Source organism: Achroia grisella, unplaced genomic scaffold (assembly GCF_030625045.1).
Source record: "Achroia grisella isolate CSIRO2021 unplaced genomic scaffold, CSIRO_AGI_Agris_v1 utg295, whole genome shotgun sequence".
Classification (NCBI taxonomy): domain Eukaryota; kingdom Metazoa; phylum Arthropoda; class Insecta; order Lepidoptera; family Pyralidae; genus Achroia; species Achroia grisella.
The window spans coordinates 645,477-663,474 of NW_026712783.1; the positions used below are offsets into that span (position 1 = coordinate 645,477).

A 17,998-nucleotide genomic window follows, 5' to 3' on the forward strand; every position below is an offset into this window, starting at 1 on the left:
CGCAGGGCCCGCGCCCGCTCGCGCCGCGCTCCCCGCGCCCGCCCGTGTCCTCGTCGGACGAGCGCGACACGCCCCCTCCGCCGCCGCCCCCGCCGCCCCGCACCGACTCCCTCCGCCTGTCCGCAGAGGACATGGTGCTGGTCGCCAACGGGGGCATGAGGACCCCCTCGGGGGCTCTGGCTCACTTCCTGGCCGCCTACACTCCGGCGGAGTTGTCCCTAGCCCGCAGCGACTACCTCCGCCCCCCTCTCTCCCCCAGTCGGTCCACCGTCTCCTCCGCTCAGATCCATCCCCGCTCATCTCTTTCCTTGCGGGCGGAGAGCGCGGACGTCGACGACGGTGCCAGGCTGCTCCGCCCTAAGATGCCGCATCAATCCTACTCCTACAGCGTCCACACTCTCAGGCGCCAGCATCGAACCCGCTCCCCTCCCTGCGACTGTCTCCCGGTCGATCCGATTCCCCCTCCCGAGCTCTTCGATTTTTAAAAGTCACTGCTCAATTTCGTCGCTGACTTTCGTGATCGATTCTGTTTTTGAATTTATATCGACTTTGATAATTTTAAATTTAAAAATGGAATCGCTCATTTTGTATCTATGAAGTTGTTTTCTGAACTGTCGAACTTATTGTAGGTAATGTTGTAAATTAGTTCGATTTTTAAATTTGTCGAACGCTAACCGCGCAGTGTTGCACTGTTGTCGACGAAGGTTTCTCTCAAAGCGTACCTACATAGTGATGTAACAATGATTGACTCGTATGTCGATAGTTGGACATTCTAATGGTATAATGTGCCAATGAGGACTCAGGAAGAAATCGCGCTCGGAAGCGTACAAGGTTAATTCGTGTATGTTTATTGTAACTTAATTTAATGTTTAGTTGAATTATGCGAATCGCTCTCAATTTTACGCCACTTGTAATATAGTTTTACTCATGAATTTTTATTCTTTGCCCCTTATGTAGATATGTAAGTTGACTGATCGGTCGACGATACCGCACGTCCCGTTGTTTTTTATGTATTTTTCCTGTTTATTTATATCGATATATTCTCGATTAGTTTCATCGTTGCACGGAATAATGTTTTTCTAAAAGACATTTTGTTTAGTGGGCCACGAGCGGTACCATCGACCCAGTAGGATCGTTCGTGCTATGGCTTACCATATAATAATACGTATTTTTATCTTGTAATAATGTACAAAGTGAGTTCGCGCTCAACAGATACAATTTAGCGTTAGTTTATTAATTTTAGTGTTCTTTTCCAATTGTAATGACAAATATAAATATACAAAAACATATGGCTGTCGTCGAATAGCGATATAACTGTTCATATTATCGGTATAGTAATTGTACTGTAAGTCTGTGTCGAGCGACCGGTTTGTGTTGGCACGCAATGTTATGGATGCTGCGAGGGGCCGTGTTTCAAGATGAACTGGTCGGTCGGCGGTGGCGCGGTCGCCCATTGCATTCTTTCTAATTGTAAGGCTGGATTAGAAAGTGTCAAAAGTTCTCTATAATGTTACAGGTTGAAATCACAATCTAGACTCTAGCTATAATTACACTAAATAAAAAAATATATATAATGAAATAATTATTAGATGTGTAATGTATTTGTGATCAAAGTATTATGGACTTCGTAGTTACATAGCAATAACGTTCATAATTGTAACTTTATTTCTAAATGTAATCAGCCTTCATTTTTTTTGTAAGTAACCGTTTTTTTGTGATTTGGTGTGATGCTTTTTTTTCTGTATTCGTGTGTGACATTTTCGCATACTAGATCTTAAATATTTAACGTAAGATTGGATGTGCAACGCAATGCGGTGACCGTGGACATTTTCTATTATTATATTTAAGTGTAGCGCTATAATTTTACATGGAATCACAATTATACACATACAGACACCTCGGTCGGTCATTGTCGCGCTGTCGGAACAAACCATGCATATATTGTCAAATTCATCTCTCATGAAATGTAATTGTATTTATAATTTTATTTATGTAAAAAGATTAATACCCAATCTTCAAAGCTTGTTTTATTTATTTCTTATTTATGAACCAAGTGGATAGTTGTATATAGATAAATATTTAATGTTTTGTAGTGGTTTTTGAACGTGTTTTCAGTAAGGATACGGTTTTACGGTATCGTTATATAGGTACAGGTAATGCAGTTGATACGTTATTTCCTTACAAAGCTTGTATCTCTATTGCTATGATTAAAGTGATGTAATTTATCGATAATACAGTCTATGCATTTCACATCTCTACAGGTGTCAATGAACTCGCAGTGTCAATTTTGAAGCAAATATTTTGTTAAATATGAAATACGTTGTAATTAAAACTTATATGCCTACATGAGTATTTACTCGTAACAACAGGATGTTAACGGAGAAATTGTTTTTCCAAAATAAGAATTTATGGTTTTTACTTACTGAATAATTGTAATACGAGATCATATAAAACGCATTTATAAATAATGACTGTGACCACGCATGAGTTATAGATATTTCTCAAATGGAATTTTTAACTGAAATGGTTTAATACAAAGTCGTTATTCGTTAGTCGTTAAAACCCGTTAAAGAATTCTTAAATCTATACATTGATTTTCTTACATAAAATTAAATATCTAATTTAATTTAGTCGATGTCGTGATACAACTTTCAAGATTATCAATGTAGTCGCCTTACATTAAAAATTTATAACCACAGAGTAGTAAAAGCTGTTAATATTTTTATTATATTTGAACTTGCTCACGTTCAATGAAATTCTGTTCCCATATGAATATATTACAAAATGCATACAAATTAAAGTAATAAAATATTTCTATTCTTTTTGACTATTTAATAGAAAAATTTTTCATCTTTTAAATGCGTTACCTGATTTTTATAGTACAATGTCGATATCGAAAATGACACAACACTACACATAGATGTATCAAATTATAGATAATATAATGTTTGTGCTCTAATTAATTATTAATCTGTAAGAATTTTACATTTCGATGGCGCGACGTCGCAACAACTATGATATCTGTTTACATATGTAGTGATATATGAGCTTTGTTTTATTGTATATAAGCAGTGGCATACAATCGATTAGTCTTACGATTAAACTAAATTGACTATATCAGTTCAGCTTCTCAGGTTTAGGCTATGCATCACGAACGTAGCGTCTATAAAAAGTATAATACTAGCCATCGTGTAAATATAGTGGTCTCTTTTATTCATCTTGTATTTTTCTAATTACATATTCTAACAACAGTATTTTAATATTTTTTTATTGTGCACAAAATACGAAGTGTATAAAAAGTTTTTTTTTCTTGGATGAGTAATGGAATGATGCACTCGCCTGCGCTAATGGTCTACGTCGGGGCACCAGTGGAGGATAGTAAAATGAGCATGGGGTCTGGTTAGATTTAACATGATGGTTTCCAGGGGGAAACGCGTTGTCAAGCTGACATGGTACATTGCTACAATGGGGTGCATCATGATAAATTCCTTATGGTTTGTCACGATGGGCTAACTAACCTAATCTCATGTTCTTATCATCCTCCACTGCTGCCCCGCCCGCGTAAACCGTTAGTGCAGGCGGGTGCAACAATCCATTATCATCCATTAAAATATTCTTATACGCGCTAATAGTAACTATCTGACGATTAATCGGTTGTAAGCCGCTGCTCCACTAGGGTGTCGGGCCGTCATCGGGACGACATGTACGGTACGTTGTTTTTGTGAGATAATTAAATGGAAATAAATTTTATTTTTAATTCCATGCCTGATATTTATTCTTATTCATCCGAAATCTTTCAATTGGCTGTGAAATTACTGGGCATAGGGGTAGATACCCTCCGGACATCTGACTTTATCAACTTTTAATAATAATAACTCAGGACAATTCACACTCGTTATCTAGTCTAGTCTCAAACTAAATAAAGGTCATGCTAAGTGTATTAACATTATAAATAGAAAACACCAAGCAATCAAACTTATAAATAAAATGTCGCGCGAGAATCGAACTCACGACCATCACGAGTAATAGTCTATAATATATTAATTTTGATATAAAATTACATTTATAATAATGTATATGTTTACAGTTGTAATTACCCCAGTTAAAATATATATGTACATTTTATAATCACATTCTAATCATATCACACAAAGATGTGTTTAATATTTGTCAGGAAAATTAATTTCTCTCTTACAGCTTGACAGCTTGTAGGTATCCCTCCTCCGACCTCCAACTAAATACAACCTTGTTTTTGATCGATATTATGAAAATAAAAACAAAATAACTAGATACTTATAAATATTTTATTTATAACAATACTGTTATTCTATATCTAATATTTACATTAAAAACAAGTAAAAATAAATAATACGTAAATGTTAAATTACATAGACTTTAGCATTAAAATCTCTGTTAGGTACAAGGTACGAGAAAAAACTTAAAAATACTAAAACTAGAATTTGACTGGATACAAACTGAAAACTTAACATCCATCAAGATTATAATTTATTTGTTACAATACTGAAAAATTTAACAATAACTAATAACAAAAATCTATTTACAAATAAAAATTCGGACTTTGCAAAGCATCGAGGCAAAACACCAATCTGTTATAACTTCATCACAACTACTCATGAAACTATTATGATTACAGGATTTTTAAGTTTGCGAGTTCACTTTGCTTATCCTATGGCGAAGTATTGAAGACTATTAAAATCGTCAAATAATTGACTTACAGGAATAATGAAAACTGGCAATGTATATTCGGATGAGTATTTTACGAAATTTTATTCCAAATATATTTAATTGCTAAATTCATCAATCATCTGTAGTTAATGTATCACAGTAGAAAAGAAAAAATACAAGAATAAATAATAGTAGTTTAGATTCATATCTTACAAAATAAGGCGGCAAGAGTTTTATTTTTGTTGCTCTTTCTTCACAGGTATCCCATCCAAGTCTACTTCTGTACTAGGTATCAAAGGTGGTTTAAAACCATACTCAATCTTCAAATTGTTTATTCTTGGCGTTCTGTCAGTCCTCCTTAGTTTTAGTTCAACTATGTAATTGTTATTTTTCTCCCATGAGTCGTCGTAATTCTTCATAGGCGGCGGTCCATAGTAATAATATGGATTTTGTGTATTTGTAACAAACGATAAATAGTTGACTAAGTTAGGCGTCTTCTTGAACTGTTGGACTTCATATGTGGGAGTACTGTTTATGTATTGATACGATGACGCGTACTGATTACCCCATTTTGTAGTCTGAATTGAGGGTTTACGTTTTTCATCCAAGTTTTGGTGGTACGCCTGAATTTGCTGTTGTTTCTTTTGGTCTTGTATTACTTGCTGTGTTTGTTTTGTTTTCTGTAGGTGTATCTGATTTGGTGGCATGTTGCCTTGATTTTGTTGTTCCGATCCTGTGTGTATGTATTTTATGTACTGAGGTACATTTTGGGATTGCTGTGTGTGTTGGAAATTGTTAAAGTGATTATGATTTGCAATGATTTTGTTAGGAACATTTGGATTGTGATATTGGACAGGTAAATGTACAGGTTTCTCCACAAATCTCTCAACCGGATAAGGTACTCTAACTTCTACAGGTACTTGGACCGGATAAGGTACTTTCTTCTCCACAATCTTTTCAACCGGGTAAGGCACTCTTTTTTCAACGGGATACGGTTTGTCAATATACTTGGTTACAACAACTGGCTTTTCTATAATTTTTTCCACCACTTTCTCTACTGGATATGGAACATTAATAGGTACCTTTTTCTCGACTATTCTGTCAACTGGTACAGGATAAGGAACCTTCTTCTCTACAATTCTATCTACCGGATAAGGATGAGGCACGCGGACTTCAACAGGAACAGGATGGTGAACCGGTACTTGTACGTGTACCGGTTTTTCAACAACTTTAGTAATCGTTACTGGTTTTTCAACTATCTTTTCTACCGTTACTGGTACCCTCTTTTCTACCGCATATGGAACTGGAACTTTAGTTTCCACCGGGACTGGGTAAGGAACTTGTCTTTCGACTGGATAAGGCACTGGAATTTCCTTTTGCACTATTTTCTCTACAGGAACTGGTTTCTCTACCTCTACTGGATACGGTACCGGGGTTTCTATTGGAATCGGGTATAAAACTTTTTGTTCAACTGGAATTTGTACTTCATATGGTATACCAACTGGTGTTGGGACTGGTATTTGATGTACGATTTGTTTCTCAACAAGCTTTTCTATCGGGAATGGTATATGAACTGGGCGATCAATAAATACTTTATGTTCAACTGGATAAGGCACTTCTACCGGTATTGGGTAAGGATGAAGAACGGGATACGGTTTATCGACGTACCTAGTTACCTCTACTGGCTTTTCCACTACCTTTTCGATCGGTATTGGAACAGCAACCGGCCTATCGACCTCAACATGTTTAATTACTTCGACTGGTTCAGGGTATGGCACTTGTTTCTCAATATATCTATCAACAAACTTGGTTACTGGTACTTCTTTTTCTACTATTATAGGCTGAATGATTTTTTGTCCATATTCATTAAAGTAGTTTATATATTCACTTCTCTCATTATTGTCTTCGTTAGCTTTAATTTCAACTTCTGACCTAGTATTACTGCTAGTTTCTAATTTTTCTTTTGAATCATTCTCGTTATCGTAGTCTTGGTTTTCATTACTATCCTCATTCTTTGCCATACCATATTTATACAGTATATTATTCATGCTCTTCTGAATCTTTTTAGAAGATTCAAGAGCATCGATGTATTTATTGTATAGTTTTTGAGCTATATCTAAAGTACCTTTGTCATTACTTCTACCTTCTTCTAAATATTCGTGCACTTCAACATCGTTTATATGAGTAATGGACACAGGAAGCGATTCATGGACTTCGACGATTGTTTTCTCTTTCTTAGGATTTTGGATGATGTCCGTTATAAACTCACTATCCGCTGTTTCATGATCTTCAACGGAATTGAAATTTCCCGATTCGTTAGCATTTAACAGCCTTAAAGCAACTGTTATTGGTGCTAAATATTTCTGCGCGATTGGCCTTGGAGTGACATCAACTGTATCTCCGTTAGAATTATAATCTACATTACTTTGACTATTTATATTTTCTTCGTATTTTTTCTGCTCTTCCAAATTATTTCTAATATTGACAATTTGGTACCCATCTTGTAAATAAGGCACCATAGTTGAAACTAAATTATTTACTATTTGCTTTTTATTATTGTCATATGAAGAGTCTGGTACAACTATAGGCGATGCAAATTTATATTCATTAGAACTGGTCTGCAAAATCTGCTCCTTTGATTCATCGTTTCCTACTTGTTCAATTTCACTCTTAAGAATATTAGCTATTTTAGCTTTCACCGTAACTTTGTTTCTTATTGAATTCATTTGATCATAACTTTCATGGCTATTGTGTTCCCTCAAATTTGACCGTGGTTTGATAATATCATCGTTCTGTGCATTAACATGTTTTTCTGCTGCGTGGTTTATTTTTAATAGATCCTCATTTGAAATAAGATCTTGTGTTGAAGCAACAAGTTTCGTTATACCTTCATTTTTATCAGACTGTACTGAACGTTCTGTTTCCGTAGGAGTAGAAGCAGTTGAATAGTAGTAATATCTCTCACTTCTAGCATTATCTCTTGGTGATTCTACCCTAAAATGTACAGCTCCTCTGTAAGTCAGGGGTCTTTCAGTTCCATCAGTCGTACCAAAATTGATATTTCCATTAAGGGCTTCATATTTCGGTGCTTCGGCGAATAACTTCGTCGCTTTTTGTGTTTCATTAACCTGTTTCGATTCTGAAGCATTCTCATCATTTGTACAGTTATGATCTTTAAATACTTGTACTACAGATGATGAATAAGCCTCATGAGACTCAGTGGTTTCCTCTATTTTAAGAGGAGGTGAGTTTCCGTTCTTCGGTGCAGTGTTTTGCGTTTGAATATTATACAATGGGGTAGTTAATATGTTATGATAGATGTAGTTAGGGGAACTGTTGTACTGAATATCGTTGTTGGGTCCAGCTGTTGGGAAGATCTGAACAAGATGGTTCTGTTGGGGGGGTGAAGGGAATTGTTGTTGTAGAAGATATATCTCGACTGGCTGGGATGTGCTGTGAGCTAGTGGGGCCGGCGTTGCATTGATAGTCTGGTACACTTTGGGAGTCTGAAATGAACCAATACACATAATATGAAGTTTTTTTATCTCACAACAATTCACACAGTGCCATTTACTCGCAAGTTTAGCTACCGAAAGCTTGTGTTGGTAATGGGTATCAAATAACTGATAAATACATAGATATATATTTGTTTTCGTCAACAGATACATATTTTATATAGAAAACACCAAAACCGATATAAACAATTATACTTAAGAATACAAATGTTTGTACCATGCGAGGAATCGAAGCCGCGACCATCAGTAAAGCGGTGTGCTAAACCGCTAAAATATATGATACAAGTATTAGTATGGTTACCTCATGTAAGTTGATTTCTGCCGCGTTCCCTCCTAAAGCAACGCTGGTGGCTTGTGCGTGGTGACCGTCGCTGGTGTTGACAGCCACTGCTCCGTGGTAAACACCGTCGGCCGGGTACTGGACATGTTGTTCTGCCTGCGTTTGTACATACTATAAGTTATTAAATAGCTGACTTGCAACATCATCTGCATCACACTTGACATTTATCATAATTTTTCTCCCAATTTACATATCTTTTTAAATTATTGCCTATATGTTATTCTGATATACAAGCTATATTACGTAAAATTTCATCAGAATCGGTTCTACATTTTTTGCGTTAAAGAATAACAAACATCCATCCATCCATACTCACAAACTTATTATAATATTAGTAAGTAGTTGTTCCACCTGCGTGAAATTTACAGCCTGTGTCTTACACTAATAGGTATATAAGCCTATAGTTATATAGGCTTATATACCTATTAGTTAGTTAATAGCTAGATAGCCTATAGCTCTATAGTTTCATCAAAATCCGTTCAGTTTTAGCTTAAAATAGTAACAAAAATCTATCCATCCATGCTCACACTTTCGCAATCACAATATTAGTAACTAGCTGTTTAGTAGTTTCACAATATTAGTAGCAAGCTGTTTAGTAGTTTCACAATATTAGTAGCTAGCTGTTTAGTAGTTTCACAATATTAGTAGCTAGCAATATTAGTAACCGCGGTTTCATTCGCGTGAAATTTATGGTTTATTGGCTCTATAGTTTCATCAAAATCCGTTCAGTAATTTTTACGTCAAAGAGTAACAATCATTCATCCATCCAAACTGTATGTAGAGTATAACTTTCGCGTTTATAACATTAGTGATTATTACATTTGTACCTACTAATTCCTCTGCGTGTATACTTCTGTCTCACCTATTTATTGAGAGAAATAGGTGAGACAGAAAACTAAATGGGTTAAAAGAGGGTTGTTACCAAAAATGGACAGGAATAAAAAAAGTAAAGGATGTTAAAAAATTGAGGAATGAATTGATTACTTACTATACAAACGATATTTTTAATTACATATTTTTAATGTATATTATACATACATATAATATTGAATTGTCTGTTTGTAATTTCAAATTAACAGCTTTAACATTAAATGCATATGAAAGTTGTCTGTGTATTTGTTTCCTATTTAATGTGCCATCAGCATCTATATCATTTCAATTATATAAAAAAATCACGTGTCAATTGTCAAAAAAAAAATATATCATATAATTCTGATAGCCTCGGGGTCTAACCGTTTAGAACATCACTTTACCGTAGCGGGTTTGATTCCTGGCACAGCGAAAATATTATTCATAAGTAAGATTGTTTATCTGCATATTTTCTGTATACATAGAAAACATCATGTATACAGAATTTATACAAAAAATTAATGTATATTTACAAATTATCAGTGAGTAGCACCCATAACACTAACTTTACTTAACTTGTGACTAGATGGCGCTGCGTGAGTCTGTTCCTGTGTTATTATTAGTATCATTGAGGTTTTCTTTTTAATAATATTAGTTTGGATTACCTGAGGTAGCTTGACATAGTAATGTCCAACGGTACTGCCATCTTTGGGGGTGAGTCGCCAACCCCACTCGAAACTAGTGCCGCCCTGTTGAACCCGCTGGAACAATAAAAACATATTGTATTTTAAATTATAGTACTTCTTTCCACTAATTAAGGTTCAGCATTAATTAGTGGAAAGAGTTATCAATATTATAAAAAGAAATACAACAAAAATTATTTTAAAACAATTTGCCATTCTGTCCGTTTCTCTAATCTCTGTAACAGCTGGACCGATATTGACGGGACTATCACTCGCAGATAGATAAGCGGAGGTGTGGCGAATCTACTATCATCGTGCGGCAACACCGTTGCCTAGTTACGATGGGACAAGAAGAATAACAAGCTTGTCATTCGAGACCGAATCATCTTTCTTGTATATATATTCATTGTAAATACTTCTATATTATAAATATGTAAATAGTCACGACTGGTTTCTCTTCACCTCCATCTTCCTGATGCTGCTTCTACACGAACACAAACATAAATAATAGCGGCCCCACTTACCCGCTAAACATCTATATCTTCTATTATTGTATAAAGCAAATAAAGCATATTCCATCTATCTATCCCTATATGTGGCAAATAGATGTAGTCGTTCTAGTGTAATGCGATTACGTACATTCGACAATTGACTTCTATCATTGTTGAATGAAAATAAAACTTATTCTATTTATCTATCTATCTATATTATACAAGTAGACGTAGTCGTTCTAGTATAATGCGATTATGTACGTTCGACGAATTACTTTAACTACATTATAATGCAAATGAAGCATATTCTATCTTTTATATCTATCTTAATCTATTTGTCAGATAGATGTAGTCGTTCTAATATAGTGCGATTACGTATATTCGGCAATTGATTTTTTTTATTTATGAATGTATAATGTATATCATATAATTATATTATAGCTTCTGGCGTTGAGCGCGTGCGCGCATTATCGCTCGTCCTACAAACATGGTAATAAATATATTGATAACTTCCATATTCAATATAATTATTGTAATTAACTCTCACTTCGTTGCGTATTATTTATGTAATATATATTCCGCGTTTTTTTATATATATAAAGCATTAGCACTGATGACTCAGTAGCGTGTGTAGCTATAGTTTTTTACAGTGTGATGGGTTCAATAACTCAATGGAACCCATCACACTGTAAAAAACTGTTTTTTTTTATCATTCAATCATAATAATCGGATTGCTTATAATAGAATGTCAAAATAAAAAATATGGTCTATGTATAATATGTATGTATTTACGAAACAAAAAAATATATCTTTAGTAACAAATTTAAGTTATAAAATAACACAAGCTTCAGCTAGCTTAACTTGGGTCAAGATGGCGCTGTGTGAATTGTCCTGTGATTATTTTATTATTACTATGTTCCAATAAATGACGAGTATTATATCAGTTATTAACAACTATTTGTAAAAATAACAATTTATAATTTTAACATAAATTAATTATATTTACTTAACATTTTTGAATATGGGAAAGGAGTTTTTGAAGTCGAGCTTATTGTTTTACTTGAAAGTTTAAATGTACTGTCACGGTCATAGGGCCATTTTTTTTTATTGAAAAAATATCTGTAATAAATAATAGGGGATGAAAGTTTACGTAGTTCAATAGTAGCAGGCAATAAGACATAAATTGAAATTGAAAGTAACACATGTCGTTCATATTAAAGCGCAGCGCCGAGGAAGCCCAGGGCTCGGCATCCAGTTTGTGGCATGTGTATCTGTCAGTCTATATATGCGAGTAAAACTTCGGAACTAGACGGGTAAAAGTGGTGCGCTTAGAAAAAAGGTAGCGATCGAAAGTGGCCGCGCTGGACGCGGGATCTTGTTAAACAAAGTCACTTTCCAATTATGATATGCTTTAGCTTATATTTTAGCAATCCAAGTTATCTATGCTATTTTATGTTGCTATGGTATACACATGAATACAAATGTTTGCATCGTGGAATCGAACCCGCGACCATATAAAGTCAAGCTGAGTGCTAAACCCCTGGACCACTGAGGCATCTGGTATTCAAGGTGTTGTTACGATGGGGTAACTGACCTGACTGCTCATCCATCAGGTGAGCCACAAACTCGTTAGTCCTGTGCTATAAAAAAATCTACCTTTTTTCTTTCACCCTTTCTTACTTTATTATTATTAAATTATTGGTACAGTTACTTAGGCATGTCCTTCTCGCTACTTATACGGGTGAAAAGATTTTAGTGGCAGAATTAGTTTATATTATCGTTCAAATATTGATTAAAGAAAAGATCTACAGAAGAAGAAAAGAAAATGCGACCGGAAACTGCGAAGATAACGTAAAGAATTAATAGTACGCCGCGCCACAATTCCGTTTTCATCCATAAAAAAAAACTGTCACATTCATTGTGACATAACTGCATCATAGATATTCTATGCACCGGAAACGACGAACAGGAAGTGCTGCAAATACGCAAATCAGATGGAAAACAATATAGCGAGCGGCAGCTATACAACAAGAGAAAGTCGAAGGGACTGTCTTGCACGCCTATATGCACCTAGTTACGCTGTATCTAGTGCATTTTCGCGGTGAAACTGAGAATCAATAATATTAAATTTAATCTTACATTAGCAATACTGTACAGATTTCAAGTTTCCTATGTTTTGAATGCAATTACTATATCTTATACATAAAATTCTCGTTTCACAAGGTTAGTTACTATATTCCTTCGAAACCGCTTGACCGATTTTTATTAAATTTTATAGGCATATTCAATAGGTCTTAGAATCTGCTATTATCTATTTTTCATACCCCTAGGTGATATACGGGTTGTCCACCCCTAATATTTTATTTTTTATATATTTTTCATTTCTAAATACATACAAACCTAAATTTCACCATCAACCCCTATTTTTTAATAGCGATTTTAATTCAGCGGGATCAGCTAGTATATATATATATATAAAACCCTTTTTTTCAACATTGTTCATCGATGCTCAGCGCCTATTGGTCGCAGCAACAGCAGGTTGGTGTTGTTATATAGCCTTCCTCAATAAAAAGATTTTTTTTCTTATGCATGCTAATGGAATGGTGCACCCGCCTGCGCCAATGGTTTACGCCGGGGAGTACGATACCAATGGAGTACGATAGGATGAGCATGAGGTCAGGTCAGTAAGCCCATGACGGTAAATTCACCATGATTTTATCACGATGGTTTATAGGGAACCGCGTGGAGGTCAACCTGACATGATACAATGCTAGCAACAAGGTTATTAGTCCACATTATTAATGATCCCCTCCACCCCAACTACCATATATTTGACACACACAAGCATATATATTTTTATGTTTATGTTAAAGACTTTGGTCAAATTGAAAATAGATAAATATTGTACGTTTAATATTATTTGTTCTAACTGACTGACTCATAACAAAACATCAATATTGTTAATTATCAAATCAGCGATCGATTTGTTTAGGAATGTAATTCTTCTATTCTTTCTATATAATTTGTTTAGCAATACGTGAAGAAAGTTTGGTTTTTCTGTCTACTCTAATGTGTTAGCCGCAGCTGGCCTTTACAGCTTCACCGGACGATAGAGATAGATACGAGTGCAGATAGCACTCCAAACCAAAGAAAGGACTTACGGAGCGGCTGAAGGCCAACTCTCGCCTGACGGATACGACTTTAGTCTGAGGTTACCGCTAGGGGTTCGAATCTCGGCTCAGGCCGCCAATTCGATCCCCGCTTGAGTTGGACGGGGGATCGACCTTCTTTGACAATAGACTTACTAATGTTCAAACTTATAATTTAAATTTATTTATAGTCGTGTCGAGTCCATTTAATATTAAATAAGTTGATATAAGCAAGTGCCCTTATGTTACATAATGAATTCGTGAAGCTCATGTCAAACCAGAACAGGTTTGTCCGCTCAGCTGGGAGAAAGTGCTTGCTATTATGCTTCAAAATATAACGATACAAAATTAAATGTACGTTTGTTACTCATTATATATAGCGAGATGTGGAGCAAAACGTTTCTGTGGTAAAGGTCATAGATATAAAGATGTAGTCGACGGTGGATAATGGACAGTGCATTCATGTATGCGGAACTTACGTTTGAATATAAAATGTGTAATTTCTAATGATATTTACAAATTATACATGCTACTAGCTGACCCGCTCAACTCCGTCTGCATCATTACTTAACATTTATCATTACATTTCATACAATTTACATAATATTTTTTTTAATTATAGCCTATGTGTTCTTGTGATGTATAATCTATATTATTGTAAAGTTCCATCAAAATCCATTTAGTAGTTTTTACGTGAAAGAGTAACAAACATCCATATATACTCACAAAATTTCGCGTTTATAATATTAGCACAGATAACATAATATTACATAATATTAGTAAGATTATCAGTAGAAGACAGTTTGAATTTAATATCGTCGTCGTTGAATTTTTATTGTAAAAAGTTACCGAAATAAAAATTACGTATTTGTATTCATTGTTTAGTACAAATAACACAAACTTGCTTAGCTTAGAACTAAATGGCGCGATGGGTGTGAATTCTCCTGGATTATTATCGTATATATAAAATTCTTGTGTCACGTTAGTTGTCAAAACGGCTTAACCAATTTTTATGAAATTTTATATACATATTCAGTAGGTCTGAGAATCGGCTACTATCTATTTTTCATTCCCCTAAGGAATATAGGTTTTCTAACCCTAACCCTAACCTTTTTTTTAAATATGGTATTGTAATTACTCAAACTCGAGCACTATTGCCCGCTAACTACCACCTCTGTCACAGCGTTAGGTTGACAGGAAGAGATCTCTTGCAGGGATAAGCCCACCCTTGCTCACATTTTTGTATAACCATTTTAACAACTTTTTATTTTATAGTGATACAAGTGCAATAAAGTATATTTACTTTATAAAATACACACAACCCTAAATTTTTACCCTACTAGCATCAACCCCTATTTTTTAATTTATATGGTAAAATAAAAAGTTGGAGTCGTGTCGTATCAACAGCTAAAAGGACTGATAGAAGATCGTGGAAGATGGCGGGAGCTCCACCGACAAGAGCACAGCTCTTAAATTATGAATGAATGAATGAATGGTAAAATAATGTTTACAGCTGGTTATTTATATTTTCTATTCGCAGTATAAAGGATAGCAATAAGGATGTACAAACTCTAATGCACTTTGCTTACGCCATCACTTTGTGCAACAAGGTATTTGATATTCCGTAATAAATTCGTCGATTTAACAATATTTATATGCCAAATAGTATCCCTGGTCAATTAACACGACGCCATCTAGTCCCAAGGTAAGCAGAGATTGTGTTATGGGTACTTTATTTTATGTCTCGAGGGAAACCAGTGTTGTGTGGGGGGAAAGGGGATTGTTAGTAATGTGGAAATAACCCCATTATTAGCAATGCACCATGTTAGGTTGACCTCCACGCGGTTCCCCCTGGAACCATTGTGACAAATTCTTGGTGAATTTATCACGATGGGCTAACTGACCTGACATGTTCATCTTATCACTGTCCACTGGTGCCCCGCCAGCGTAAACCGTTAGCGCATGCGTGCTACATTCCATTATCATCCATAAAAAAACCAGTGTTGTGCTAATTATATGGTCTATATTAGCACTCAATCAAATGAGATTTTGAGACATCAAACTAACTCTAATAAGATTCTTCATTCTGCATTCTTTGGTTATTTTTTCTTATTATAATTCTTATATTATTATTTTTTTAGTGGAAATTATTTCACTAAACTTACACTTTTAATTTTGTTTTTATTCTAGTTTTAACGGCCTCGATGGTCTAGTGGTTTAATACACAATACAAGTCTGGTCCCAAGTCATGATCCTAAATGAACAAATATATTGATGGTTTGATGGGAAAACATATAAGTCTGTAATAGACATTTTTTAGTTATATGTATATATTAGTTTGGCATCCCTATCAAGATTGTAAAAGTTAGCGTCGGATTCTATGGCGAGAATAATTTCACGACTTGACATTGTAAGGTAAAGAATCGTAAAAGACAATAGAATATATTGTTATAATAGAAATTTCAATGTCAATGTACGTACTCGGTCACAAAATTAAACGGAGTTGTTCAGTTAATTTTATGACTGAGTACTTGAGTTGAGTGACTGAGAGACTAAAAGTTTAAGATTTTTACTTAGATACCGCTTTGTTTCCACGGTTACCACTTACCATCAGGTGGACGGTTAGTTTCTTTGATGTTAAAATTAGAAATAAAAAACAGCTGTAAGTATACTTACTGTGCTTGTGTGCTGAGTCCACGCGTGGGCAGAGACACTAAATACCGCCAACAATCGCACCCACTGCAGAAAAAAAAAATATTCATGTTTGAAATTTTGACAACTGAGTTCTATCCTCCCAAATTTGAATTTAAAAATGAATCTGTATTATTGTAAACATTCAAATTGAAAAGAATACGAGCTGAGTGTCGATTTGACATATCATAAGAGTATGTAATAGACGTACATAAAGATATTTTGAATTTGATTGTTTTACGATCTCGGCGGTTTAGCGTTTTAGTACATGGGTTCAATTTCTCACAAGATGCAAACATTTCTGTTCTCGAGTATGATTGTTTGAATTAGTTTGGGTGTTTTCTATGTATATTTTGTATGTATTTGCAAAAAATCGACGTAGTTATATATATACGTATATGATATATGTATTTAAAAAAAAAACAATGTATTTAAGTGTTTCTATCATTTATACTCATAACATAAGCCTTGCTTAATTCGAGACTAAGCGGTTCTGTGTGAATTCTCTACTATTATTATTATAATCTAACTTTATAAATTAACTACGAACGTACTAAATACGATAAGCCTATTAAACTTGGATTATACGAAACTAAATCCTGTCAGGATATACTTAGAGCAGCTTTTTCAACCTCTCGCTATGTAAATACAGCGAAAATGTTCATGTTGGAGATTATAAACTTTCATACGCATAAAATAATTTACAGATATTTGCATACAAGTCCTAGCACCCTATTTCGCTCTAATTTAAACTAGGTGACACTGCAGTTTCACTATTCACTTTCTCGTATTTGGAACAAGAACAAGTTCTATGTATTATCTAAAGCTGCGCTAGCAGGCTGCTACCAGGTTTGGCTAGGCAGCGAGAGAAACACGAGCCGTAAAGGTGAGTGTTGACGTAGGTCGGCAAGGGGCCTTAAACCTACACCCGGGTCACGAGTTCCGGGAACTGCTTGGAGTTTCCCTCTCTACCACACAATGGACCCCGCACCCGTAAGGTGAATCCATGGTGAAGTAATGGTGAGAAGGTCATCTCTCTCTTAGAAGGACAAGGTTGTTTACAGCTGTTCTTATGTCGCCAGTTTGGACATGTCTAAAGTGATCCGTGGGGGAAGCGGATTTTTTTTTAAACTAGGGTATATCTACTCCGGATGTATGGCAATAGCAACAATAGGGTCTTCTTTGATGACATTCCTCTTCCGGGGGAGGTGATTAGTAATCAAATCAAATCAAAAGTAATTTATTCATGTAGGACATTATAGGCGCTTATGAACGTCAATTATTAATATGTTTTCCCTACCGTCTATGCCGTCTAATGTGGACTAATGATCTGCTAGCATTGTACTTACTGAACTGAACTCCTCGCGTTTCCTCCTGGAAACCATCGTGATAAATTATTAGTGAATTCGCAACGATGGGCTAACTGACCTGAATTCATTCTACTCGTAAACCGTTAGCGCAGACGGCTGCACCATTCCATAGGCATACAATATTTTTAATTATTTTGTATAGCTTTGTAGACATGTGATGTGAGTTTAACACGTCTAAAGTTTTAAATGCCTTTTACCATCCACCTAGAACCACAACTAAGACA

The 17,998-nt window shown here is 35.2% G+C and overlaps 2 protein-coding genes across 2 annotated transcripts; one reads left to right on the forward strand and one right to left on the reverse strand.

Annotated features, from left to right (window-relative positions):
- Nucleotides 1–28: 28 nt before the first annotated feature.
- Nucleotides 29–2,020, forward strand: LOC131843348 (uncharacterized). The gene has a single exon (XM_059191976.1). It carries the CDS (start codon nucleotides 132–134, stop codon nucleotides 483–485), a length of 354 nt encoding a protein of 117 aa, XP_059047959.1. The 5' UTR covers nucleotides 29–131; the 3' UTR covers nucleotides 486–2,020.
- A 2,627-nt stretch (nucleotides 2,021–4,647) lies between these two features.
- LOC131843337 (cytadherence high molecular weight protein 3-like) lies at nucleotides 4,648–17,789 on the reverse strand. The gene is made up of 5 exons (XM_059191965.1): nucleotides 17,754–17,789; nucleotides 16,390–16,452; nucleotides 10,056–10,151; nucleotides 8,503–8,637; nucleotides 4,648–8,192 (listed from the first exon to the last, which is right to left on the reverse strand). Exons 1-5 carry the CDS (start codon nucleotides 17,787–17,789, stop codon nucleotides 4,920–4,922), a joined length of 3,603 nt encoding a protein of 1,200 aa, XP_059047948.1. The 3' UTR covers nucleotides 4,648–4,919.
- Between the last annotated feature and the right edge of the window lie 209 nt (nucleotides 17,790–17,998).